The 27,493-nt window shown below is 42.3% G+C and overlaps 1 protein-coding gene and 1 long non-coding RNA gene across 2 annotated transcripts; one reads left to right on the forward strand and one right to left on the reverse strand.

Moving 5' to 3' along the window:
• The first annotated feature begins 15,300 nt into the window (after positions 1-15,300).
• Positions 15,301-20,865, forward strand: LOC311055161. Its single transcript, XR_014601763.1, has 3 exons — positions 15,301-15,364; positions 15,834-15,985; positions 20,790-20,865. It is a non-coding gene; the product is annotated as an uncharacterized lncRNA (long non-coding RNA).
• A 1,599-nt stretch (positions 20,866-22,464) lies between these two features.
• LOC311054852 (E3 ubiquitin/ISG15 ligase TRIM25-like) lies at positions 22,465-23,910 on the reverse strand (the record flags this gene model as incomplete). Its single annotated transcript, XM_084070852.1, has 1 exon — positions 22,465-23,910. One exon carries the CDS (start codon positions 23,908-23,910, stop codon positions 22,465-22,467), a length of 1,446 nt encoding a protein of 481 aa, XP_083926978.1.
• Positions 23,911-27,493: the final 3,583 nt, after the last annotated feature.

A 27,493-nucleotide genomic window follows, 5' to 3' on the forward strand; every position in this document is an offset into this window, starting at 1 on the left:
TATGTTCTGAGGGTCAGGGCCGTGTTTAAGCACAGGCAATGTAGGCAAATGCATATGTCCTGTTCTTTTTTTCTTTCTTTTTTTAAATTAAATAACATAAGCCTATAAGCCTAACCAAACCCTAACCCTAACCCTAAAACCGAAATAAAGTAACAAAAAAACACTCAAAAACGGCCACAATCCACCCAATAACCGCACATGTAATGTATTTGTAACGTGCGTGCGTGCGTGCGTGCGTGCGTCTGCAGCTAATCTTCGGCACCGTTGGACAGATCAGTGTGAAACTTTACACACACAGTCAATAGCAGGCCAAGGAAGAACCTCTGTCCCTATTTCACTGACACAAACAGAGACAAAAATACAGCTAATCTTCGGCACCGTTGGACAGATCAGTGTGAAACTTTACACACACAGTCAATAGCAGGCCAAGGAAGAACCTCTGTCCCTATTTCACTGACACAAACAGAGACAAAAATACAAACTGTCACAGGTATGAAGATATATGTAATAAGGCCCAGTTTCTAGACGTATGCTACCAGAAGAACATAAACACACAGGTTGGAACAAACCGTGTCAATAGGAGAAGAATGTACAGCGGTTGAGGCTATGATATCAGATAGATATTCACCCAGAGGCAGAGCGTGAGAGAAGCTCATGACCACAGGGTCATAAAACCTGCTATAATGACTACAAGCACACATCAACACATGCACACTCAGGGGGTATCTGTTAGAACTTGAAAAGGAAGGAAGCAAGCACTCATGAGACGAGTTTTCAAAGTACAAATGTACAGGGTGCACGGTTCAGGCGGATAAAGTTCATAGAAAGGAATACCAGCGCTCACTTAAGTCCTTTTAGGCTCTTATTTATTTTAGGTCATAGCTCCCCAGCAGCAGCGTCCACCGGACGTTTCGGCCCAGAGGCCTTCCTCAGCGTATAATGACAACACACTGTTTTTGTGTCTCTTATAAAGGGACCTTGGTGCCACGCACAGAGCGGTCCGGGTAACAACAAAATAAGAACGTCACTTTTTTAACAAGAGGGTCACTATAAAACAGAAAATGCATATAAAAACACGATCCTCATTTGTTTAGCAGTAAAGAACCAATTTTAAAAATGTTAAAACCTTTGTCTGTGCGAGTCCCTCAGTACCCCTTCATAAAGACAGACTCAGATTTCATTAAAGAATTACACATTTGTAAAAAAGACTGCAAAACACATTTTTTTAAATACCAAAGTATACACAGTGTCACTCAAAAAAGAGAGGCATTAACCACTTATTTGTCACATCATCAAAAAAAATAAACTAATTTCACTCTATAGTGGTATACTCTGTCTGTTTTAAACACATTCAACCAAGTAAAAGTTCTTCATTTAGACCTTTAGGGTGTTCTGTTTGGAGAGAGTAGGGCTACTGCCTCAATACCCTGAAATAACCTTAAAGAGCAGACTTCATGTCCCACCGCATTAAAATGTCTTGCCACAGGCCATTTTTCATCCTTGTTTCTAATATTGCTTTTATGTTCTGAAATTCTAACTTTAAGTTCTCTTTTGGTTTTACCCATATAACAAAGGCCAAAAGGGCATTTTAGCAGATAAACCACACACTTAGTTTTACAGGTAATGATGCTTTTAACATCAATCTTTTTTCCTGAATGTGGATGTAATACACGATTCCCTCTGATCATTGCATTGCAATGAACACAGTTATAACAAGGAAAGTTGCTTGTAGGCAAATCGGACATAAAATGTTGCGGTGGAACATGACAGTCTGCCCTCACTAAAGAGTCCCTCACATTTTTGGCATGTTTGTGTGCAAAGATGGGGGGCTCCTTGAAAACATGACCCACATTAGGATCACTCGATAACACAGTATTTTTAACAGAATTCTTAATGTCAATACACAAAGGGGAATAGGTTGTGGACAAAACTATCTTAGACTCCCCTGCACGAGCAGGCTTTGGAGTTAACAAGCTAGACCTCTCTTTCTCTCCAGCTCTCTGTACATTAACACTCAGCACTTTATCACTATAACCTTTAGTTTTGAAACAATCGCACAAGTCCTTCGCTTGTCTTTCGAAAGCACTGTCAGCACTGCAGATTATTTTCGTCCTCAATAGAACTCTTAAAATGTTTCAGGTCTGTCAAGTTGAGAGCTTTCTTTGCTAAAGAGGCTCCGAATACGATACACAATAATACTACAAACTAACCGAGTGCAAGAACCTGTGAGTTCTGAAAATATACGATTTTATAATAAGATGTTGAACAAAATGTTTTTTCTGTTTTTCATGCTAACAAACAGTCGAAGGTTAACTCTAATGTAACTCTAGCTTTGGCTAATTTAGCTAAAGATGAGACAATTGTTATACGTAATGCTGACAAAGGTGGTGCGATAGTGTTGTTGAATAAAACGTCTTACAGAGCTGAAATTTCAAGACAGTTGAGTAATAGTGTCTTTTATACGCCTTTAAGCGTTGATCCTACTGTACAGTTCGCACAAGAAATACAGCTGTTTCTTAAGAGGGCACTGGATGACCAATTCATCTCAAAAAACGAATATGACTTCATGTTTGAAATACATCCTGCGCGACCTATTTTTACTCTGTTCCTAAAATACATAAGAGTTTGGTTGAACCGATTCCGGGGCGTCCTATAGTAGCAGGAACTCAGTCTTTGACTGAACCTATGTCCAAATATATAGATCTACATATTAAACAGTTGGTAGCCAAGCTTCCTTCTTTTGTTAAAGACACTACAGACTTTTTAAACAAATAGTAGGGTCCAAAAGTGAGGTTCTGTGACCATCCTTTGGCAAGTATGTTTTGACGATTGATTTGACCTCTATGGACCCTTTAGAAAAGATTTAGCCCCCAGGTCCCTCCCAAAAATCCCGGCATTTTTTGCTAGACAGCCAAATTCAAAATGGCGCCCGGCGCCATCCCTAAAAAATAACTTTTGATCTGAATGACCTAAAAACGGCCCAATCTCAATGGGCTTTTTACACAAAAAGTATACATGGCTATGGCCGTTTTTAGCCCAAGGAGTGGTTTTGGTGGAAAACAAATGATAGCAATGGATTCAGAATCATAAAAACACCCTAGTTTGACCCCTCACATGCTTCTTAAAACAGAATTAAATTTGGATTTTTTTTAGTTTTTTTTTTTAACCAAGGTTATGGTGGGTACTCCAACTTTAAGGAGCTGTCAAAAATTCTCCTAGGGATACTGAATTTCAAAAGTTGTGATGTGTTACTAGACACCTTTGCAAACACATGGGTGAAGATTTTTTTTGGTAAGGAATTTATTCCAAGATTGGAAAATATTCTGCTAATATCCCCTGACTATAAGAAGAAATGGCACCCTTTTCACATTGGCCTATTATAGCGCCACCAGGAGGCCACAATAATCTACCTGACCTGGCGGAGACTTGTGCTCCGAGGAGCACTTTTATCTAGTTGATGGTGTTTTTTGTGATATTTCAGCTATTTCATAGCTGCTGATATGGTATTGCATAGAGGAGAGTGGGGTAAGATGAGTCACCTTTTGTATCTGCCAGGCCAGACGCTGAGGGCCGTAGACTATGTTTTGCCTCCTGTGTGCGTGCGCGTGTTCGTGCGTGTGTGAGAGAGTAGCTAATCTTCGACTGTTAGACAGATCTAAAGCTTTGCACGCACAGTCACATTAGGCCAAAGGAAGAACCTCTGTCCCTATTTGACTGACAGACTGACATAAACACAAACAATTACAGATACTAGACCATACCCGGTCGACGCATCCGTGGGGGGATATGCGCACATGATCTGGCAACCCGGGAGGCGACATTGTTTGACACATAAACGCTAATAAGAAGCTGAGATTTGATGAAATTGAAAAACGGGCTTCACAGTTAAGTTCAGATGGTAATGGTCAATGGCTGTGTGCAAAATCAGAGCAATTGGTCCAGCCACTGAGGAGAACCGGGTAGCTTCACTCACGCACCACTACAGAGGTTACTAGAATTATAGTAGGATAGTAGGATAGTAGGATTATAGTAGGATGAAGACATCTGTAATTATGGCCCAGTTTGTCATTTATAGACGTACTTAAAGAACACAAACACACAGGTTGGGACCAAGTCATTTGTGACAACAGGAGAGGAATGTATGGTGGTTGACAGAGTGACAATGAACTCAGAAACACCCTGGAGTGGAAACACCCAGAGGCAGAGCGTGAGAGAAGCTTTGAGCACAATAATGCAATAGAGAGAAGTCTGTTAACCCTGATAATAAATGAATTAATGCTGAAAGGATGAGCACAAGGGATGAAAACAACGTGTGGTGAGACGCTTTTTTCCACAACAGAAGTGGGCCGGTCAAAGCATTTTACTTCGGCACCTCACTGTTCAGTTCCATTAAATGGTAGTTAACAGTGCCATCTTGTGGCTAAATACATATAATATATAATATAATGTAATATAATATAATATATAAATAAAAATAAATAATAAGTTATAACATATAATATATAAATATACTGCAGGGTCATACAACCTGCCAAGCACCAAGCACATATTGACACATGCGCAGTGTTTCAGTGTCACTGCGTGTGTGTGTGTGTGTGTGTGTGTGTGTGTGTGTGTGTGTGTGTGTGTGTGTGTGTGTGTGTGTGTGTGTGTGTGTGTGTGTGTGTGTGTGCGTGCGTGCGTGCGTGCGTGCGTGCGTGTGTGTGTGAGAGAGAGAGAGAGAGAGAGAGAGATGCAATGCATTGAAGTTAACACAATAACTACCCACCATAACGTTGCCTTTTTAAGTGAAAGAGTACTGCATTGTAAACAGTGCTTCCTGTAAATAAATAGATCGTGGGCATCTATCGTTTATTGTTCATTTACTGACTCATTGATGGATAGAGAACTCTCTCTGCTTCAAATGCACTGCTGTGGATCTCTTTGGCTGCACCATGACACACACACACACGCACACGCACACGCACACGCACACACACACACGCACGCACGCACACACACACACACACACACACACACACACACACACACACACACACACACACACACACACACACACAGTGTCACCGTTCATTTTGTAAAATGTAATTCCTGTGTCATTGATGATTCATAATAAGCCTTGTTTACAGAGCTACACTAGGAGAAAGATTCGGCCCTGACCTTTAATGCCTTGACCGGCCCACTGAAAACGTTATTTTCATCCTTTGTGCTCATCACATTTTATTTCACCGTTACATTTAAGCATCCATCTATCCATCAATGAGTCAGTAAGTTAACAATGAGTGTGTGTGGTTGTGTGTGTGAGAGAGTAGCTAATCCTGTAGACAGATCAGTGTGAAGCTTTGCACGCACAGTCACTTTAGGCCAAGGGAAGAACCTCTGTCCTTATTTGACTGACAGACTAACAGAAACACAAACAATCACAGATATTAAGACATCTGTAATTATGGCTTGGTTTCTCGTTTATAGACGTACTTAAAGAACACACAGGTTGGGACAAAGTCATTTGTGACAACAGGAGAGGAATGTACAGTGGTTGACAGAGTGACTATGAACTCAGAAACAGCCTGAGGAGTGGAAACACTCACCCAGAGGCAGAGCGTGAGAGAAGCTTTGAGCACAATAATGCAATAGAGAGAAGTCTGTTAACCCTGATAATACATGAATTAATGCTGAAATGCAATGTGATGATGAGCACAAGGGATGAAACAACGTGTGGTGAGACGCTTTTTTCCACATCAGACGTGGGCTGGTCAAGGCATTTTACTTCAGCACCTCACTGTTCAGTTCCATTAAATGGTAGTTAACAGTACCATCTTGTGGCTAAATACATATAATATAATATAATATAATATAATATAATATATAAATACAAATTATACATAAATAAATAAATAAATAAATAAATAAATAAATAAATAAATAAATAAATAAATAAATAATATATAATATATAAATATACTACAGGGTCATACAACCTGCCATACTGACTGCAAGCACCAAGCACATATTGACACATGAGAAGTGTTGCAGTGTCACTGTGTGTGTGTGTGTGCGTGCGTGCGTGCGTGCGTGCCTGCGTGTGTGTGTGCCTGCGTGCGTGCCTGCGTGCGTCTGCAGCTAATATCTTCGGCACCGTTGGACAGATCAGTGTGAAACTTTACACACACAGTCATAGCAGGCCAAGGAAGAACCTCACACAAATAGAGACAAAAATACATTATACACCAGTAAGACTCCCTAATCGGGAGATAAGCGACCGTAGGTCACATGTATACAGAAGAGGGCTGTAACGGCGATTACGGCATTTAATGTGAGCTGCAGTGGCAGGGGGTCCTCCACTGGGGGCGCCACCACTTTTGCATCCGTTCTGGAGCACCAGGAGTGGGTGGTCCCCGGGAATGCCCCGTGAGCAGCCCCGTTGGGGTGGTCATTTGGTAATTTGTCCACATGTGCTCATTTTTTACACTTGGGGGTCCCCGAGGCAGCTGGGGGTCCCTGGAGCTCCGGGGGTCCTTGGAGGGTGTAGTTTGGCAGGTAAGGAGTGTGTGTGCAAAATGTGGCATGGATCGGGGCAATGGGTGCGGAGATATGAGCAGGGCAAAAGTGTGACGTGTGTGACGGAGTGACGGAGTGACGGACGGACACCTGGAGCAGCTTTCTGTAGTAAGTGCGACCTACGGTCGCAATAAATAAATAAATAATAACATAATATATAAATATACTGCAGGGTCATACAACCTGCCGTAATGACTGCAAGCTGTGTGTGTGTGTGTGTGTGTGTGTGTGTGTGTGTGTGTGTGTGTGTGTGTGTGTGTGTGTGTGTGCGCGTGTGCGTGCGTGGGGGGGGGGGGTGAGAGAGAGAGAGAGAGAGAGAGAGAGAGAGAGAGAGAGAGAGAGATCAGCAATGCATTGAAGTTGATAAAACAACTAACCTGCCATAATGTTGCCTTTTTAAGTGAAAGAGCACTGCATTGTAAACAGTGTTTCCTGTAAATAAATAGATTGTGGGCATCTATTTATTGTTCATTGTGGATCTCTTTGGCTGCACCACACACACACACACACACACACACACACACACACACACACACACACACACACACACACACACACACACACACACACACACACACACACACACACACACACAGTGTACGTCACCGTTCATTTTGTAAAATCTAATTGCTGTGTCATTTATTATAAGCATTGTACAGGGCTACATTCAGCCCTGACCTTTAATGCCTTGACCGGCCACTGCTGACGTGGAAAAAACTGCGACCGCTGTACATTCCTCTCCTGTTGTGTTGTGTTGTGTTGTGTTGTGTTGTGTTGTGTTGTGTTGTGTTGTGTTGCGTTGCGTTTCTTTGCTTCGCGTTGTGTTGTAATGTGTTAAACCGTAACATAATTACTCATATCTTCATATCTGTGGCTGTTTGAAGAGGTTGTGTGATGAGTGATTGAATGAGCAATACAATCAGGGGACGACAGTGTCTCAGGAGGTAGAACGGCCGCTTGGGAATCTGAAGGTTCCCGGTTTGATCCCGCTCTGCCTGTGTTACTGTCAAAGTGTCCTTGAGCAACAAGACACTGAACCCCTAACTGCTCCCGATGAGCAGGTTGGTGCCTTGCATGGTTTCCTCTGCCATTGGTGTGTGAATGGGTGAATGTAATGGACGCTTCAGATACGTACAGTGCTATACTGTATAAATGCACCATTTACCATCTGCAGCCACTTTAAGAAAATACTGTCCAACTTACGGTCCAACTGTATTAATGCTCTATGGACCTCAGTGACAGACATAAAAGCAAGACTCTTAAACCCTAATTGCTCACAGGCCCTTATTGGAAACAAGACCGCAAGGACTTTCATGAACAGACCTGTTAAAGGAATTATCCTTATTATCCTTAAGCCAACACCATCTCAGGACTCCTGAATCGCTGGCCTCCTCGCCCTCCTGTCTAAAATCAGGGTCTTGCGTTCTACAGTATTGTTAGCTCCACTGTCGCGCCGCAGTGCATCTACGTAGGTGGTGGACCTCTCTCCTTTCCATAGCTGTGCCCTGGGTTGACTCCCACAGTGTCAGGTTGCTTGCCACTAGTTCCCTGACTGTGTGGAGGACCCACATTGACCACCCCGCATTAGGGTCTACTGTTTGTATGATACGCCACTGACTGTTTGTATACTGTTGGTATATACTGGTTCCTGATGTTTTTTTGCCTAAGCTTATGGTGGGATACTGTAACTACACATTTGTTTTTCTTTCCTTTTTTGTTATTGATGGTGTTTTTGTGATATTTCATCAATTTCATAGCTGCTGATATGGTATTGCATAGAGGAGAGGGGAGAGTGGAGTAAGATGAGACACCTTTTGTATCCGCCAGGCCAGACGGCCGAACGCCGTAGACTATGTTTTCGCTCCTATGTGCGTGTGCGTGTGTGTGTGCGTGTGCGCGTGCGCGTGTGTGTGCGTGTGCTTGTGTGTGTGCATGTGTGTGCATGTGTGCGTGCATGCGTGTGTGTGTGAGAGTAGCTAATCTTCGACTGTTGGACAGATCAGTGTGAAGCTTTGCACGCACAGTCACATTAGGCCAAGGGAAGAACCACTGTCCCTATTTGACTGACAAGACTGACAGAAACACAAACAATAACAGACATGAAGATATATGTAATTATGGCCCGGTTTCTCATTTATAGGCGTATTAAAATAACACAAACACACAGGTTGGGACAAAGTCATGTGTGACAACAGGAGAGGAATGTGCAGCAGTTGACAGAGTGACTATGAACTCAGAAACACCCTGAGGAGTGGAAACATTCACCCAGAGGCAGAGCGTGAGAGAAGCTGTGTGCACAATAATACAATAGAGAGAAGTCTGTTAATCCTGATAATACATGAATTAATGCTGGAATGAAATGTGATGAGCACACACATGTGATGAGTGTGGTGAGACGCTTTTTTCCACATGAAACATTAAACAATTAAATTACATAACTGCCAAATGTTTGTCCCTGTCCAGCCCTTTTTTTAATACTTTATTGCATGTCTGTGCAATACATGTGATCAATTTCATCCAAAATATCTTTAAATATAAGTTTTCTTCAATGGTTTAATTCATCCTGCATATTTTTTATACAATCTATTAATACATATACCAACATAAAAAGAAGTAAGTAAATAAAGTAGAAGTAAACAATAAATAAAAATACAAATTTCTGAGACCCATTTACGCCAGTTTTTGTTAAACTCATCTTCACTGTTTCTCATTTTATAAGTAATTCTTTCCATCTCTTTAATCCCTTCAACTGCTATTTTCCAATTATTAATAGATGGTGGCTCTACAGTACAACCATTTCCGTGGGATTTGTTTTAAAGCATGCAGCGATACGTAATATTATATACAGATGTTTATCTTCCTCCCTGTGTATTTCTAATGGAATAATACCTAACCTAATATTGAGTGGTGGCGAATATTGGGTGTATCGGTTTATTTAAGCAAAATGTATTTGTTATGTTTACCTGCACTGTCTCCCAAAACCTTTTCAATACTGGACAAAAACTAATATATGAAATATGATAAAATATATATTTATGATTGGCTTCCATTTCTGCGCATTTCCTCCAACATTCAGCACTGCCCGATGGCTTGTATTTTAATAACATTTTGGGTGTTTTAAAAGTCTTCATATTAATTTTCCAACTACTTTCCAGTGCTTAGATTGCATCGTCTTAAAAATGTTTTGCATGCTTCTTTCCAATCATCTTCCAAATTTGTTTTCCCATTTCTCTTTGTAAGGTATTACCCTCTTTTACCTTCATTTCTTGTAGAATTTTATAAAGTTTTGAGATTTTGCTCTTTTCACTATTTCTATTTTTGAAAAAGAAAACAAAAAATCCAATATCCCATTCTCTGTCCCTGGTCTCTCTGGTGTTTCATGAGGTAGCCTTTAATTTGTAGATACTTAAATATATATATATTTTTTACTTATATTAATGTAATAACTGTAAGTTAACTAAAGTTTCAAATTAGTCCCATTTTCAACTGTTGAGTTCCATTAAATGCAAGGTAACAGTGCCATCTTGTGGCTAAATACAACAACTACAAGGTGATACAACATGCCATACTGACTGCACTTTTATTATTATTATTGAGCTCTATTAAGCTTTCAATATTTGTTTTTGTAATGATACATTACAAAAATGAATCTGGACATTTCAAATATTTAACAGTTTCCAGTGACTGCATGTGGAAATACATTTTTTTGTCACATCTCCATGATTATCTTAGAGAGGCACGGTCTAGGAACGTCCTGCAACATTACTTGTTGCCCACTTGTTGTCAGGACCAGATAGCATTCGGCACCCAAGAGTCCGTCCGTCATTAGTGTCCGTGTAGAGCAGCATGAGAGAAGTTTAATGTGTGAGTTCTGTTTCTCTTTCCTTATTAAACACTAACATGACATGTATCTGTTTCTCTTTCCTTATTAAACACTAACGTGACATTTATCTCTTTAATAATTGTCCCTTTGGACTTTTAATGACCGTTTCTCTATTAGGTAAACGGTAGCTGTAGAATACAACCCTCGTAGACGTATTTATGATTCTGACGTTTTCAATCTACGAGAGTTGTAGGGTTCACCCCCCATGGAGACATGGACTTTCTGCACTATGCCCCTCAGATACTCCAAACGTGTACAAATTGAAAATAAAGGTGCTTACCCCCAGGCCCCAAATGTTAACTCTGACTACGGGGTAGTAGTTTAATGTAATAATCCATATCTTTCAATAAAGAAGTGTTTTAATGCCGTCTGTGGCCGATTCTGTCTGAAGTTCTCAATGGGCGGTAGTGATTAGGCGCATCTGGTGAAAGCCGGAATTTACATTCAATGTAAACCAGAAGTAAACGAGGAGGAAAAAATGGCGTTTGGCCACAGACGGGATTAAAACACGTATTTATTGAACAATATGGACTAATAGATTGCAAAAATACCCCAGACACCTAGTTAACATTTAGGACAAGCGGGTAAGCACCGTATATTTTGCATTTGTGCATGTTTGGAGAAATACTAGCCCCTACGGAACCTCTCCCTCCGCTGTACGCTGTATAGCTCCGAGATGAGGTCCCTCGTTAGTTACTGCCGTCTGTTTTCGAAATGGTCGCACGTCGTCCACTTTACATGTTTCTTACCCCTTTCTGCACATCGTATCCAAAAAGTAAAGCATTTCCGCCACTCTCTCAGATGTTTGAAGTTTTAACGCGCCATAAAAGCTATCCAACGGGTTGAAGAAAGTATTTAATTTGCCTCGGTTTTCATCCGGTTCCATAATATTTTGCATTAGAAGATGCAATTCAACATTTGACCAGTAGGGTCATCAGTAATGTTATCTATACGGGCGCAACTCTTGCGCAATGTCTTAAAAACCATGTAACCGGATGAAAACCGAGGCAAATTAAATACTTTCTTCAACCCGTTGGATGGATTTTATGGCGCGTTAAAACTTCAAACATCTGAGAGAGTGGCGGAAATGCTTTACTTTTTGGATACGATGTGCAGAAAGGGGTAAGAAACATGTAAAGTGGACGACGTGCGACCATTTCGAAAACAGACGGCAGTAACTAACGAGGAACCTCATCTCGGAGCTATACAGCGGAGGGAGAGGTTCCGTCGGAGCTAGAGAAATACGGGCTTTACTGGTGACATTCCAGGGCACATTGGGTTGGTGGTCGCTAAGACTCTATTAGTGATAAAAAAAATAATCTAAATCGATAAAAATACATCTATACAAGAGTCTTTATCTAAGGCTAACCTGATGGTAACTCTGGCTCAGGGGTCATATTATGTCCGAAAACTTCCTTGGCAAAGACTTGGTCTTGTCCGTGGCACATTTTAGATTTAATTTAATTTACACACCATTATAATGTTCTTGAAACAAGCATAGGCTATGAGCCCTGCTAAAAGTGACGCTGGTAGAATATACAGGTAGAATAGAATAAATCTCTTTTTACTTTTATACCAGCTGTTACTTATGTAACATACATGTAACTTACATGTAACGTAGGTGTCTAATGTGACATAGAAAGCAGACACCAGCCTCTATAAATAACATTCAGGCCTCTCTGCCATGCTCTCTGACCATATGCCTTTTACCCAGGGGATCATATGGACAGCCTGTATGGCAATTAACATTGATAGAGTTATTTTGATTGATCATAATTTGTCTAGTGCCCTAAACCTGCTTTAAATGTCAAATTAATATAATGCTGTCATATTGGCCTAAACTCTGTCATGTACTATTCTGCTATTTCTCTGTCTATGCAAGGTCAAACTAGCTACAGGCGTTCTGTGGCTATCAGTTGTTTTAAGAACACTGTATCTCGGTGTTCTCCTCTGCGCTAACAATTCCTTCAGCGCCACTGAAGTCACCACTGACCAGTGACCGGTCAGACCCGAGGTCAACGTGTTATTCGAGACATGTGGACGCTGTTTTTCCAAAGATAAACGGTCACACCATCATCATCATCTTCATCATATACCATCCTCATCCTCATCTGACGACGACGTAATCATCACTATCCACCAATGGCAGGACTACACCTCCGAAGGCTGGACGCTCTTTGTATCTTCAATGATGTCATATGTTTATGTTACCGGACGCTGTTAAAGTCCAGGGCTTTCTCTGTTTAAGGAGAGAGAGACGACGACCGATGATGCGTTAACACCTGTGACACTGTAACCTTCCATTACTCTCTCTCTGTCTGAATACAAGATATTTCACTACATCCAATGGCTGCCTGTGTGTAAGTTACCGGTACTTTGTATACATACTGATGTGATGTTTCGCCCTGCATTGGTATATATATATATGGGTGATAAGGAAAAATAACAGCTCTATCAAACATATTATCTCCTCAAGATGACTATGGGTGGTGTGGGGTGGGGTGGTGTGGTGTGGTGTGGTAGATTTTAAGAATAGTCCTCACCAGATAAAAGGTTGTTTTAAAATGGCACTGCACACTTAGGAGAAGATTGGGGTTGTGTTAAGATTAGGAATATACATCATTTAGAGGTTCGGGGTTAGGTTAAATTAGGTTAGGATTAGGAATAGACATAGTCTAGAGGTTAGGTGTAGGGGTTAGGTTAGGTTAGGATTAGGAATAGACATAGTCTAGAGGTTAGGTGTAGGGGTTAGGTTAGGTTAGGATTAGGAATAGACATAGTCTAGAGGTTAGGTGTAGGGGTTAGGTTAGGTTAGATTAGGTTAGGATAGGATTAGGACTATACATAATTTAGAGGTTAGGATTAGGGGGTTGGGATTAGAGTTATGCCTGATTTATATTTAATTGCATGGCGGTGTCACACATTGGAAAGCAGATCTACAATCCCTCAACAGGTTGCAGTGAGACACGTTGTGAGCTTGTAGATCTGCTATCTAAAAATGTATTTAAAAAAATATATATAAATAAAAATGTAATTCTAAAAATGTGTGTGTGTGTGTGTGTGTGTGTGTGTGTGTGTGTGTGTGTGGTCTCCAGGCATTAAGGATCACACCACCACATCAGTAGCTGTCGTTGAGGTGATGTGGGAGGAGCCATGGACCGCATCACCTTCCACTATGACACCGTTCTGTCAGACGTTCACCTGCTGCTGCCCAACGCACGACACCTCATGGCCCGCCTCAACCGCGTAGGACAGCCAGGTGTGTGTGTGTGTGTGTGTGTGTGTGTGTGTGTGTGTGTGTGTGTAAACTCGCCTTATGGCCCGCCTCAACCGCGTAGGACAGCCAGGTGTGTGTGTGTGTGTGTGTGTGTGTGTGTGTGTGTGTGTGTGTATAAACGAATACCAGCCATTTCGCCCATTCCGCAGTTCGCCCAAAAAGTCGGACATTTCGCCCAGACATTTCGCCCAGACATTTCGCCCAAAAAATCGGACATTTCGCCCAGACATTTCGTCCATTTTCGCGGACATTTCGCCCAGACATTTCGCCCAGACATTTCGCCCATAGATAATGAGGCTAGCTGGCCGTTTGTGTGCGAGAATGAGAGAGGGTTAGGGTTAGATAAAAGCTCTCTGTGTGTGTGTGTGTGTGTGTGTGTGTGTGTGTGTGTGTGTGTGTGTGTCCACGAAAAATATTTACGATTCTGTCCCTATCGTACATAACTCGGACGGCGCGTAGTCGACTAGCAGGCCATCGGCTGGTCGTTGCGGGCACTTGCGCCTGGAGGCGCTCGGGCGCAACTCCTCAGCCTCAAGGTCTGCTGAGTCGGCGCGCCTCCGTCATGGTCCAAAACTATACTTTATCGGCGAAAAAAAGTAGTCCGCGGATGACTGAAAATTCCCCTCTTAAATAAAGCCATTTATAATGAATCTCGCACAACTGATTGGTTATATATTTATAATGAATGTCGGGCGAAATGTCTGGGGGTGGGCAAAATGTCTGGGAAAAAACGTCTGGGGGTGGGCGAAATGTCTGGGCGAAATGTCTGGGGGTGGGCGAAATGTCCGCTCAAAAACACGGGCGAAATGGATTTAGGGCGAAATGTCTGGTTACCGTATAAACATGCCTTTTGGCACGGCTCAACCATGTCCTATCCGTTTGAGAACTTCCATTCCAAGTTATTTCTTATAGACCAATTATTTGTTTACTAACATTGAGACTGGACACACAGGTGATTGTTTCATGCAATCAATTCTCAACCTGTTGTTTCGGGGTGCTCTGGTTTCAGCACACCCCAACCCCCTCTTGTGTGTTGGCTAGTGAGGCGTGTCCTAGAGAGACCTGACAGAATGGGTTTCATTTGCAACCAGTATGACGCTTGCAACCAGTGTGACGTCGTCTGTTAAGGGGTCTATAATACTGTTGTTATTCAGTGTAATGCACCAACCTCACAGAGACAGCATTTATACTGTTGTTATTCAGTGTAATGCACCAACCTCACAGAGACAACATTTATACTGTTGTTATTCAGTGTAATGCACCAACCTCACAGAGACAGCATTTCTTGCATATGCAAGTAATGTTATAAGTTTCTGCTTCCATAGCAACGTAACATCTAGAAATCTTCGTCAAAGAAACACATTTTAGTATAACAATAACATTTCATGTTGTACTTGTAGTAAAAACATGATTTAGAAAGTGTTCTTTTTATTTTTTAAATGTTTTATTCATATTATTAATAATGTATTTTTCTGTCCTCAGTCTTTGTTTCCAAGTTCAAGCTCATTCCCACTGCTCTCGGGGAAGATTTACACGGTGACACGCAGGAAGACGGTGGGAGGGAAGATGAGAAAGGGAGCGAAGGAAGTGGACGGAACTGTGCAGCCAATCCTAGACGAGGATGGGGACCTGGAGGTGACACGGAGGTACGTTCAACCAACCAATAACCAACCAACTAACCCTCATACATCTGGCCACAGCTGGTTTGGTACAGCACTGGTTCTCAACGTGGGGTCTGGGGACCCCCAGGGGTCCTTGAGGGGGTTTAAACCACTTTACACCTAGAGGCATCAGCTATTTGAAAATAGCTGATGTCAGTCATGTGACACATTGTGAACCTGTAAGTATGATATTTTACACATTGTTTAACAGTTTTGAAACATTTTAACAACACAAATCTTGTTGGGGGTCCTTGACATGAAAATGTGTGTGTGTGTGTGTGTGTGTGTGTGTGTGTGTGTGTGTGTGTGTGTGTGTGTGTGTGTGTGTGTGTGTGTGTGTGTGTGTGTGTGTGTGTGTGTGTGTGTGTGTGTGTGTGTGTGTGTGTGCACGTTCTGATTACAAATTGTACCTTGAAAAACAGAAGTCAGAGGAAATGCTGTTGTTCTCCATCAGGCCCAGACAGAACGTCCAGACAGAGAGGGTCAGCAGAACCCAGGTGTGTCCTACCATCCTCAGCCAATCAACAGCCACTTACGATGAAGAAGACGATGATGAAGAGCAGGACGATGAAGACCACCAGTACCTCAAAGATGTCATAAGGATCGGTCGGTAAAGCCTGATTTATACTTTAGTTTTTCAGCGTGTGACACCGGAAAGAAATTAAACCCGAAAGAAATGACTTAGTTAGTCACCCCATGGAGACTTGAATTCATGGATATTTTTTTGTTTTTTGTCTCATTCCTAAGACAATAATTTGATGACCGGCTGTAGTTCCGGTAGGAGACACACAGAGTCTCCGCTGTCTCTCCTACCGCAACCGCTGCCTACCGGTCCGCTGGTCATCAAATTATTGTCTTAGGAATGAGACAAAAAAAAAAAACATATCCATGAATTCAAGTCTCCATAGAAAAAAAGTAATTTTTGGGGTGAACTATCCCTTTTAAGGTGGTTAATTCATAATGTATTTTTGTACATTTGGGTCCCAGGGGGACACCAAATGTCTCTTTTGGGTCTGGAGTTTGGGAACCACTAAGACTCCACAATGTGTAGTTTATAGTCTTGACCCAGGGACAGCCAGTAAACCGTGGTTGTAAACATCTAGTGACCGTGCCAGTGTGGGTGTGATTGTGTAGATGTAAAGGTCACTATTCTATGAAGGATCTTGAGCATGCAGGGTGTGTGTGAATACAGAGAACCCTGCATTGCATCATATCTGTGCCAGATTATCAATGGACACTTTTCACAGACATAACAGGGTAAACACAGCTAACCACATTAATAGTGTGCAAGCTTTTATGTTTCAGCGTGCCAGTTATCAAGCCTTTACAATGAATATGTTGACTATTGTCACAGTGCTTGCAGTTTGGCGTACCTAAATCAATCAGACATATTATTAATTTAATTACTGTAGCTGCAACTCAGCTGTCTTTACCCTGGCATGACGTGTCTGTGTTCATGTGTTATGGACTGTATGTGGGTGTATGTTTGCATAGGGTAATAATGTGTTTAATAATGTGTTTAATAATGTGTTTAATAATGTGTTTAACTCCAGCAAAATGAGTTAATAAAGTGTCCCAATCATTTGAACCCCTTTATCCATATTTTATACTTTGGTTATTCAAAAATAGCAGATCTACAAGCTCATAGCGTGGCACTAAGTGCCACGCTATGAGCTTGTAGATCTGCTATTTTTGAAAAATCTTGTTTTTTTTCCTAATCTTTGAATATACTAGAAGCTCGCCCCCGCTACGCGGGGGCTCGCGTCTAGCCCGCGGCCACGCCCACGTAGCGCCCGCGGCCACTTGGCAACTCCTATAAGTGGCGTAGCGTCATGAGGGCCAGTGGGGCCGTGGCTCGGTCAGTGAAGACCCTGTAGTGCGGATGATATGTGGCATAGAGGGGCAGATTGTAAATCCCCAGAGGAAACATCCGTGGGCTACCATTGGTTCAGCGATGTGTGCGGTCGCCCTGCGGCCCCTCCTCCTCCACCAATGTGCAGTATTGAGAGCCCTGACGTCACAACAATTGGAGCGATGGGCACTGCACTCTGGTTGGTTAGGGTACACCTAGGGCCCAGGTAGAGCCCAGTTAAAGCCTGCATGGGCAAACCCAGTTAGGACCCGCCTTGGTCCCACATAAACATGGCTAGTTGGGGCCCACCTAAGGGCCAGGTAGAAGCTACTTATAGCCTGCATGGGCATCGCAGTTGGGACTGAAGTGGATGCCGCTGACATTGCTGACATGGGGTCCATATGGTTTAGCCCACCTTGAAACCATATGGGAACTACGCTGGCATGCTGGCTGGAATGCAAACGCTGCATCATACCTGTAGTGTTTAGTTTGATGTTGTGTGTGTAGCAGATATACCTGCAGTGTGTAGATCAATGTCCATATGAAAGTCAATGCCCAGCAGTGTTTTTTTTTCTCCAGCAGAGTTTCTAGTGTCTCTGTCTCTCTCTGGAAGAGGTTGCACATGAACTCTGCAGCCGCACTGAGGCGCTCCAACACAAACACTCTGACATTAAGCTGCTTCACACAACAAACATCAGCACCACGCTGCTGTTTGTCCAAAAGACACAATATCTCCTCTCCGACCGACGTCATGTGTTCATGTATCGACAGCCGTACAGACTCCTTTTGACACATTTTACCTCGTTTATCCAGCTCTCACTGACTCTCCACATCGGGCCGTTATAGCGCCACCATGAGGCTGATTAGAGAAATCTCAAGTGGAATTTCTTCCTCGGCATAGTGGGAATGTGGGTGCAAAGTTGCACGGAAAGTGCATGCTGTGTTCATAATGTGAGGCATTTTTGTCCAAACGGAGCAGTCCTGCAGACTTTGGAAGCCATTTTAGCCAATCAGGATGGAATATGAAAAATCTGAAAGAGCCTTTTTTTTTAATGACTGTGGAGATACTGTGTACCGATTTGCGTGATGTTTGGGCAAAATATGTAGGAGTACTGTGAGAAAATGTGTTTAGCAAAAAGCGGCCTCCTGGTGGCACTGTAACAGGGCCATGTGAAAGAAATAGGGCAGAGGTTCTGAATTGGCATCCAGGGAGTGTGTGTGCACAGTTTCGCTGCGATCAAGTCAACGATGTGAGAGATTAGCTATCACAGACGGACGGACAGGGGGTGAAACATAGTCTTGCGCCATGCCTTTCGGCCTGGCGGAGACAATAAAAAAACGAAAGTAAAGGAAATGACCATTTCTGCAACAAAAGTAGTCAACAAACTATACTATAAAAACATGGGCCACATTGTCAAATAATCTAAGAAAGAGGCAATAATGTAGAAAATAGCCGATCTACAAGCTTACAAAGCCTCTCAACGTGAGGCGTTGCGAACTTGTAGATCGGCTATTTTCACAATATTTACTTGTGAAACGGAGTCAAACAGAATGGGGGGGTCCCCAGATCAAGTACGTTTATTTGGGGGGGGGGGGGCGGCCTGAAAGGGTTGATAAGCACTGCTCTAATCTGAGCGAAATTATCTGAATTTACTACATGACCATAATGCAGCCTAACATGCGTAGCACGGGGCGGTCCTGCCATTACGTTAGTTACTGTAGTTGCTGTGGAGCTACATAGTTCTCCAGAAGACACACACAAACATACACCATCTACAATGGACTAACTGAGCAGCAATATTGACATTCACCACACGAACGTGCATTGTTGACAAAGTGATTGCACAGCCGCTGCAGGCATGACAACCACGTTAGCGTTAGCGACATGGCAGCTATCACAGCGCCCTGTCCGTCGTCGCTGCGACTGACTGTGATTTGCCTGGGTGCCAGCCTGCTTCGCTACGTTCGGCGGATTTTTTTTTCTCTCTGGAGAGAGAAAAAAAGTCCGCCGAAAAAAGCCAGCCTGCTTCGCTGCGTTCGGCGGACTTTTTTTCTCTCTCCAGAGAGAAAAAAAAATCCGCCGAACGTAGCGAAGCAGGCTGGCACCCAGGCTAGACTGTGATGGCTACAGCCATAGATATATAAACACTACAGCAAGCTCTCTGAGATGCCATTGTCTGGAGACTGCTCTTAGCGTGACACGACCAATGAGAGTGAGCGCTGTAGTTGTTGCTAAGATACGGTGGCGTCTCTGCCCCATAGCTTGTAGATCTCTCACGCATGATTGGCGTAGGTTGCGTTGCCAGGTCTGACTGTTTGTATAAGCGATTGTGGGCTTATTTGGGTGCACTTTTGGGCTCGTCGTTTCCATAGACCACGTCAGTGCTTATTTCTTTCCCGTGACCGATGTGGCAAGAGAAGGTGCAAAACGAACCATCCGGAAGTAGATTGCGAGATGAAATATATAGCACTTTTTGATTATTAGAGAAGGAGACACATGTGAAGGTGGAAAATGAAATGTAGGAGATTATATAGTTTTTCATGGGGGATTTTTGTAGCAAGTTGTGAGAGAATTGGGCCACTCCTGTGGGCGGGGGGCTGATTAGAACCATTGGGGTTTGAAAGGAGACGCTCTCTGTTTGAGTGGAAAGATATATATATTTTTTAAGTGAACATTTGTAACTCAGATCCCCTGGAATAACATATTTTGAGATGGGGGTCTGCGGCCAAATACATAAAAAAGGTGTGAGAACCACTGCTCTGAGTGATAATGCTCCTCTTCTACTGAATGTTGTTTCAAGCCGTCGTCAGTTTTCTGGTTGACATTTGACAGTTAAACACTAACAGTGCAGCATTTATCCACTCTGTCAGTACACTGTCATTCATGTCAACTCTGACGGTAATTGACCCTTTAAGACCGAGAACGCATCTGTGTCATTTTAAGATTTTAACCACTTTAACCATTATCTTATTCTTTGGCTATTAAAAAATAGCAGATCTACAAGCTCATAGCGTGGCACAGAGTGCCCCGCTACAAGCTTGTAGATCTGCTATTTGTTTTAGAAAAATCATGAAAGTTTGTGCAAATCTTTGAATATATATAATTTAAATAGCAAACATGTTTTACTCAAATCTTTGCTTTGGGGGATTGAACAAATGTCTAATAAATCCCAACTTATGTTGCTATAATATCAGTGGCTCTCAAACTTTTTTCATGTCAAGGACCCCCAAAATAATAGGTATTTGTCCCCCCCCATCTCAGAATATGTTGTTCCAGGGACCCCCAGAAGCAAAGATTTGAGTTAAAAATGTATATATATATATATCCAAAGATTTGCACAAAATCTTCCAGGATTTTTCTAAATATGAGCTTGTAGATCTGCTATTTTTGAATAGCCAAAGGAATCTAAAAATGATACACAGGTGCGTTTCTGGATTAATGACAGCCTGCTTTAAGCCAACTTGTTGAACGTAATGTCCTCTGTCTCTGCCTCGTTATTATTTACACTGCATTATTCTCTCATCTTCCCTCCCTCCTCCCCTCCTGCTATTGGTCAGGTGTGGCGCGGGGCGTTCCTATTGGCTGACTACATCCTCTCTCAGTTGTCCACGTTCAGAGGGGCCACGGTGCTGGAGCTGGGGGCCGGAACGGGCCTGACCAGCGTCGTCATGGCAACTCTGGCCAAAACAGTTTACTGCACAGGTAAACGGTAAACCGTGACTTAATTATATCTATACCTCCAGAAAACACTCCTACTTAACCCATTCAATCTGGGAACGCATCTTTGTCACTTTAAGATTCCTTTGGCTATTTTTGAAAAAAGAAATCTTGAAAATGTGTGAAAATCTTTGAATATAATATAATAATAACTCAAATCTTTGCTTCTGGTGGGGGTCCCTGGTGGGGGTCCACGGACAAAATAAAAATCATTTTGGGGGTTCTTGACATGAAAAAGGTTTATAGGAACATCAGTAAAAAAATTAAAAAAACTGTTTTGGATTTAGAAGACATGTGTAGAATGACAATATTTGCACTAATTTCAAGATAAAAAATAAATAAATAGCAGACCTACAAGCTCGTAGCACGGAACTCGGTGCCGCGCTATGAGCGTATATATTCAAAGATACATATATATTCAAAGATTTGCACAAATTTCAAGATTTAAAATATATAATTAGCAGATCTACAAGCTCGCTACGAGCTTGTAGATCTGCTATTTTTGAATAGCCCAAAGTATAAAAATAATGGTTATAGCTAAACAAATCTAAAATGCCACAGTATGCGTTCCTGGTCTTAATGGGTTAATGTTATAGTGAGAGGCTGGACAGACTGAAGTGGAAGTGAATTGACACAAAGAGAGAGCACAAGTTATCATTAGAGTGACTTAACATGACATTTGATTTGATTTGAATATTTTATTTTAAAAATGTAAAACAGCACAATTACATTTAAAATACTTTGTCTACAAGGTCCGTCCAAAAAAGTCCTTGCGGTCTTGTTTCCATTGAGGTCCTTGGTATTCAATTCATAGTCATATATATTGGCACCAACTGTTCAAATTTCAACACAAAAAATACGGGAAAAAAATAACACTATGTACAAAAAAATAAAATAATAATAATGACATGTTATGTATGATATTCAATCTCACCACCACCAGGCTACGGCACAGTTAACTCATTCAGTGCCCAGCTTATTTATGGAATTTTGGCTCTGAGTGCCACAGCCAAAATTCATTGTAAAAAAAAAAGTGCTTAGGAAGCGAGATACAGCCTTTTTAAGTTATAGGTTAAACAAAGAGTGAATGGAGCAGCAAATCTTCAAATCATCATATCTTGGTTCTGAACATGTTTTTCCCAAAAAAAAAAAAGAAGAAAAAAAAAAATATATATATATATATATATATCTTTTTTCATGACGTCTTTGACGTCCTGTGGCGCACGGGGCGTCAGGCCACGTGACGTCTTTGACGTGTTGTGGCACTAGATGAGTTAATGATGTGTCATTATCAGGTCGTGACCGCCAACTGAAAATCCCTGTGTTACTAAACAACAAAGTACATCCTCAAGAGTATTACTGCTTTTAAACAAAATGGATTTCCAAAACATTTGGTATAATATGCGATATAAGAAAAGACAATCTGACTTTGTCTTTGTAGTTTCCACAAGCTGCCATAGCAACCAGTAACTGACCCACAATGAACATAATAACATGTCTTGTGAGGTGTTTTATTTAAAACAAAACAGTGACTTGCTTGAGGTCACACAACTCAGCAGTGTCTCCATCTGTTGGATAAAGCCAAAATCCAGCATGGAGGTTGTGTGTGAACGTGGTGTGGACTGTGTGGAGGAGAGTCATGGTGTCAGACACACTGTAGAAGGACAGAGTACCTGCACTGTGGTCCAGGTACACTCCTACTCTGGAGGACACACGGCCTGGGTGGTAAGTTACAATGCCTCTGTGTCTGAAACTATAACCTTGTTTGTAACACTGTAAAGACCATGATTTATCATTGTATCCAAATGCACATTCATTACCAAACCCTGTTCTGCTTATATCTTTATATGAGACTGCTATAAAAACACTGTCTCCACTCCACTCTACCTCCCAGTAGTGGCGTCCAGTCAGACCCTCTAAACTCAGAACCTGAGGCCATCCAGTGAATCTCTCTGGGTGATCAGGATATGATTGTGCTGTGTTCATCAGTGTTACTTTTCTGTTCCCTCTAGACAGAGACAGGAGGTGATGAGCTGTGTTTGGATCCAGTGTGATTGGTCGTGAATAGTGTAAGAAGTCAGCTCTGATCTTGGTTTCTGGTGGTGTTGACAGTACTGTCTGCTCCACACGCCTCCTCAGTTCTTCAGCACGACTCACTTCACGTTCCTGCTGGTCTCTGATCTGCTCCCTCACCTCAGATCGTCTTCTCTCCATGGAATAGAAGAGCTCAGTAAAGATGGTGTCACTGTCCTCCACTGCTCTGTCAGCACAGTGGTTGATGGACTCCACCTCCTGGTGAAGCACCTTCTCGTCTTTCTCTCTCTCCTGGATTCTCTGCTGGATGTTCTGCTGACTCGTATCGAGCTCTTTCTGTCTCTCAGTACGTTCTGCTGCAGCCGAGGTCGTATCGTGACCTTTGTGTTCTTCCACGGAGCACAGAGAGCAGATAAACTGCTGATCGGTACGACAGAAAAGCTTCTTCACCTCGTCGTGACGAGAGCAGATGTTCTCCTGAAGCTCGCTGGAGGCTTTGACCAGCTTGTGTTTCTTAAAGGCAGGAGACTGATAGTGAGGCTGGAGGTGAGTGTCACAGTAAGAGACCAGACACTGAAGACAAGTCTTCACAGCTTTCAGTCTCCTCCCAGTGCAGAAATCACAGGCCACATCTCCAGGTCCAGCGTAGCAGTGATCAGGAGGAACGTCTTGGAGTCCTGTCTTCTTCAGGCTCTCCACCACATCAGCCAACATGGTGTTTTTCTTCAGAACAGGTCTTGTGATGAAGGTGTGTCTGCACTGTGGACAGCTGAACCTCCCTCTCTGATCATCCTGGTTCCAGAATCCCTCGATACACCTCCTGCAGTAGCTGTGTCCACAGGGAACAGTCACTGGATCCTTCAGTAGATCCAGACAGATAAAACAACACAACTGTTTCTGATCCACTTCAACTCCCTGCTGCGCCATCTTAGTCAGTCTGTCTGTCTGTCTGTCTGTCTGTCTGTCTCACTGACTGACTAACAGATTCAGTTTAGTTTGGTTTAATTACCTCAGAGATGAGATGAGAGATCAATTCTGGTTGGTTCCTCAGAGGTCACATGAGATGAGAGATAATTATCTGATTGGTTTGTATAGACAAAGCCACACTGAACCTTGTCCCTTGTATTGGCCTGATAAAAAAAAAGGCTTGGCAGGAATCAGCTGACACTAAGGTGAGGTTCAAAGTTCTTCTTTATTATGAGCTTGTGAACATAAGATAGTCTACAGCCGTGCCCCATGGAGGCGCTGGCACACACACACACACACACACACACACACACACACACACACACACACACACACACACACACACACACACACACACACACACACACACACACACACACACACACACAGCCCTTAATACCACTTTTATTGAAAGAGCTGGTGCCATGTTTTTGCACTTTTTCTGTTTTTCATGTGTCTATGAGGTTGATAGAACTTCATTAAGCCCCCCGGTGGTGGTTTTATGGTGTTTTATGTCTTCTCTGACTATTTGGAATTTCTTCCTGAAGGCTGAAACCTTGAGGGTCAAACGTGCCAATAGAGAAACAGCGCTTTAATGACACAGTAAAAACATACCCTCCCCCTCATTATCATAACACAACAGGTGTGGGCATGAGGAGGAGGAGGGACTAGGACAGGTGGGTGGTGGAGGAGGTGCTAAGGTGAGAACCAGGTATACTTAATGAACTGGAGGCGTGTCCACATAAAAACATAATTTTAACAATTTCTGTACACTTTTTTGAAAAAACCTTCCTCCTAGTATAACCATAATACCTGATGATTATGTTTTAGGGGGGGAATCACGGCACCCCGTCTTGAACAACATCACTTCATGTTCTTGAGCCTTGAGTAAATGACTACACACACAACCCATACACAACTAAATCATAAGATTTATGATTTAGTTGAAATCCATATGATTTAGGATCTGAGGTGAGGGATACTGTAGTCCTACAGTATTCATTAAATCATAAATCATATGATAGGTAGTCTACCGTATTCACTAACAAGGACAGTGTGTTGCTCTTACAAGGAGGAGACATGTTATTATCCCTTAACCTTGCTCGCTCGCGCTCTCTCACACGCACACACACACACACACACACACACACACACACACACACACACACACACACACACACACACACACACACACACACACACACACACACACACACACACACACACACACACACACTCACTCACTCACTCTATATAGTAAGGGCCCGGCTGCCAGCCCATATACTGATCAGCTCACAGATCCAATCCACCCATGGCAGCATGATAAGTAGATGTTGTATTAAAGAAAAATAAACATTACAATAGCTTAATACTAATAAGAGAATACAATAAGTGGAATCAACGTATATTGGTTGATTGATTGATTGCATACTTTATCAGAAATATATTAAGGATAACACAAAAAAGTCCTGTGGACTTGTTCCATTTGTGGTCCTATGTATTCAATTCATCAATAGAGCATAGACTATTAACACATTAATACATGTCATCAAAAAATACAAATAGCTATATTTACTGAGGAGAAAAAGAAAAAAGGACGGCAGTGAATGACACCTCCTTTCAATGGGAATTAATATCTAACTCCTCTTGTAGCTTTTTCAGGCCCGTTTTGAAAGAAACCATTGATTCACATCCTTTAATGGACGATGCCAGGACATTCCACATTATATATATATATATATATATATATATATATATCTTTATTATTATTATTATTATTTGATAGATGATGTCAGGACATTCCACATTATGGTGATAGAGTAGTAGAATGAGAACGTTCCCATGTTTGTTCTAAAGTTAGGGGGTTACAGATCATGGTGGCTCCCTCTAGTGGTGTGGCTGTGCGTCTCACTCACTCTGGAGAAGTAGTTAGTCAGATTTGAGGGTATTGAGGGCTCTGTGTCTTTGACTATCTTAAAGATCAATCCCTGTGATATCTGCTCAACCCTGTCTTCTACCCTGAGCCATCCCAGACTAGCAAAGTGTGTTGGAATCAGGCGGGTCACTGGCTTTAGGCCGAGTATAGTAGTCATCAGTTTGTTTTGGGAGGTCTGAAGCAAACAGCAATAAAATGTCAGGCAGCAGGTTGAAGTTCACTCATAAAATAATAATATCTAACAGAGATGTGCTGACATTTGCTGCTCTCTCATTTGACTCAGATGGAAGGGACTATGCACACACACACACACACACACACACACACACACACGCGCGAGCGTGTGTGTGTGTGTGTGTGTGTGTGTCTTTGTGTCTTTGTGTCTGAAGTTAGTTTTTACTGACATTTTTCAGTAAAAAAAATTCAGTTGTAGTTTTACTGACTACAACTGATGTGCAGCCTATAGAATCACCAATGATTAATGTGCTTTGAGTTATACAGATAATAACTACACTCAAATTCACAGCTTTGTTCTCAAACCATGTGAGAGTTGAGTACCTCAGTCTATTTTTGGAGTGTTTATTTTCCTGTGAAGCTGTGCATGGTGCAGGTGGATGTGGTCTGTGGTTACAGAGAGTAGCTTATACCTCTCTGGGTTTTGACTCACTCACCCACCCACCCACCCACCCAGCCAGCCAACCACCCTCTCCTCCACTCACCCACACCACCCACCCACCCCCTCTCTCCCCCCCTCTCTCTCTCTCTCTCTCTCTCTCTCTCACTCACTCACTCACTCACTCACTCACTCAACCCCTCTCTCTCTCTCTCTCTCTCTCTCTCTCTCTCTCTCTCTCTCTCTCTCTCTCTCTCTCTCTCTCTCACACTCACTCACTCACTCACTCAACCCCTCTCTCTCTCTCTCTCTCTCTCACTCTCACTCTCACTCTCACTCTCTCACTCTGTCATTCGATCAAGTGGATCCAGTGAGGGGGAAATATTAAAGTTGGTCTTACTCACATTCAGATGGAGGCTTATAAGGGAAAGGGCCTTACTAACTTAAGGAAGTTCCCCAGACATGAGTGTGTGCATGTGTGTGCACGTAGGCGTGCACGCCATTGGGTGATTCTTCAAAAGGTGGAGAAGTCAGTGTGTCTTCCACCTTTGGTCACTGTTGTTGCAGGTTGCCTCTGCTCTGTGCAATGCCCCGGGTAGGTGTATATTGTAGATAATAGGTGAGGGTAGGTGTATATTGTAGATAATAGGTGAGGGTAGGTGTATATTGTAGATAATAGGTGAGGGTAGGTGTATATTGTAGATAATAGGTGAAAGTACATGTATGTTTTACCTGCTTGAGGCTGACCCTTTGTTTGTCACACTTTAGGCTCTGCTCCATTAGTGACTCTGCTCTCCTGTGTTGTGCCTTCCACATGGGTTGTGTTCAATAGTCAGACAGAGGTAATTGTCATTATTTTGTTTGCTATGTATATAATAGATGTGTTTTACAGTGTATTAATGTTTATCATTTGTTTCTTTCGTAGACTATGACTGCCACTGTTGTTTTTTTGTTATGTTTGGGTTTTGTTTTATATTTATTTCAGTTATTTTACT

This window comes from Gymnoscopelus microlampas (assembly GCF_963454915.1).
Source record: "Gymnoscopelus microlampas genome assembly, chromosome: 11".
NCBI lineage: Eukaryota > Metazoa > Chordata > Actinopteri > Myctophiformes > Myctophidae > Gymnoscopelus > Gymnoscopelus microlampas.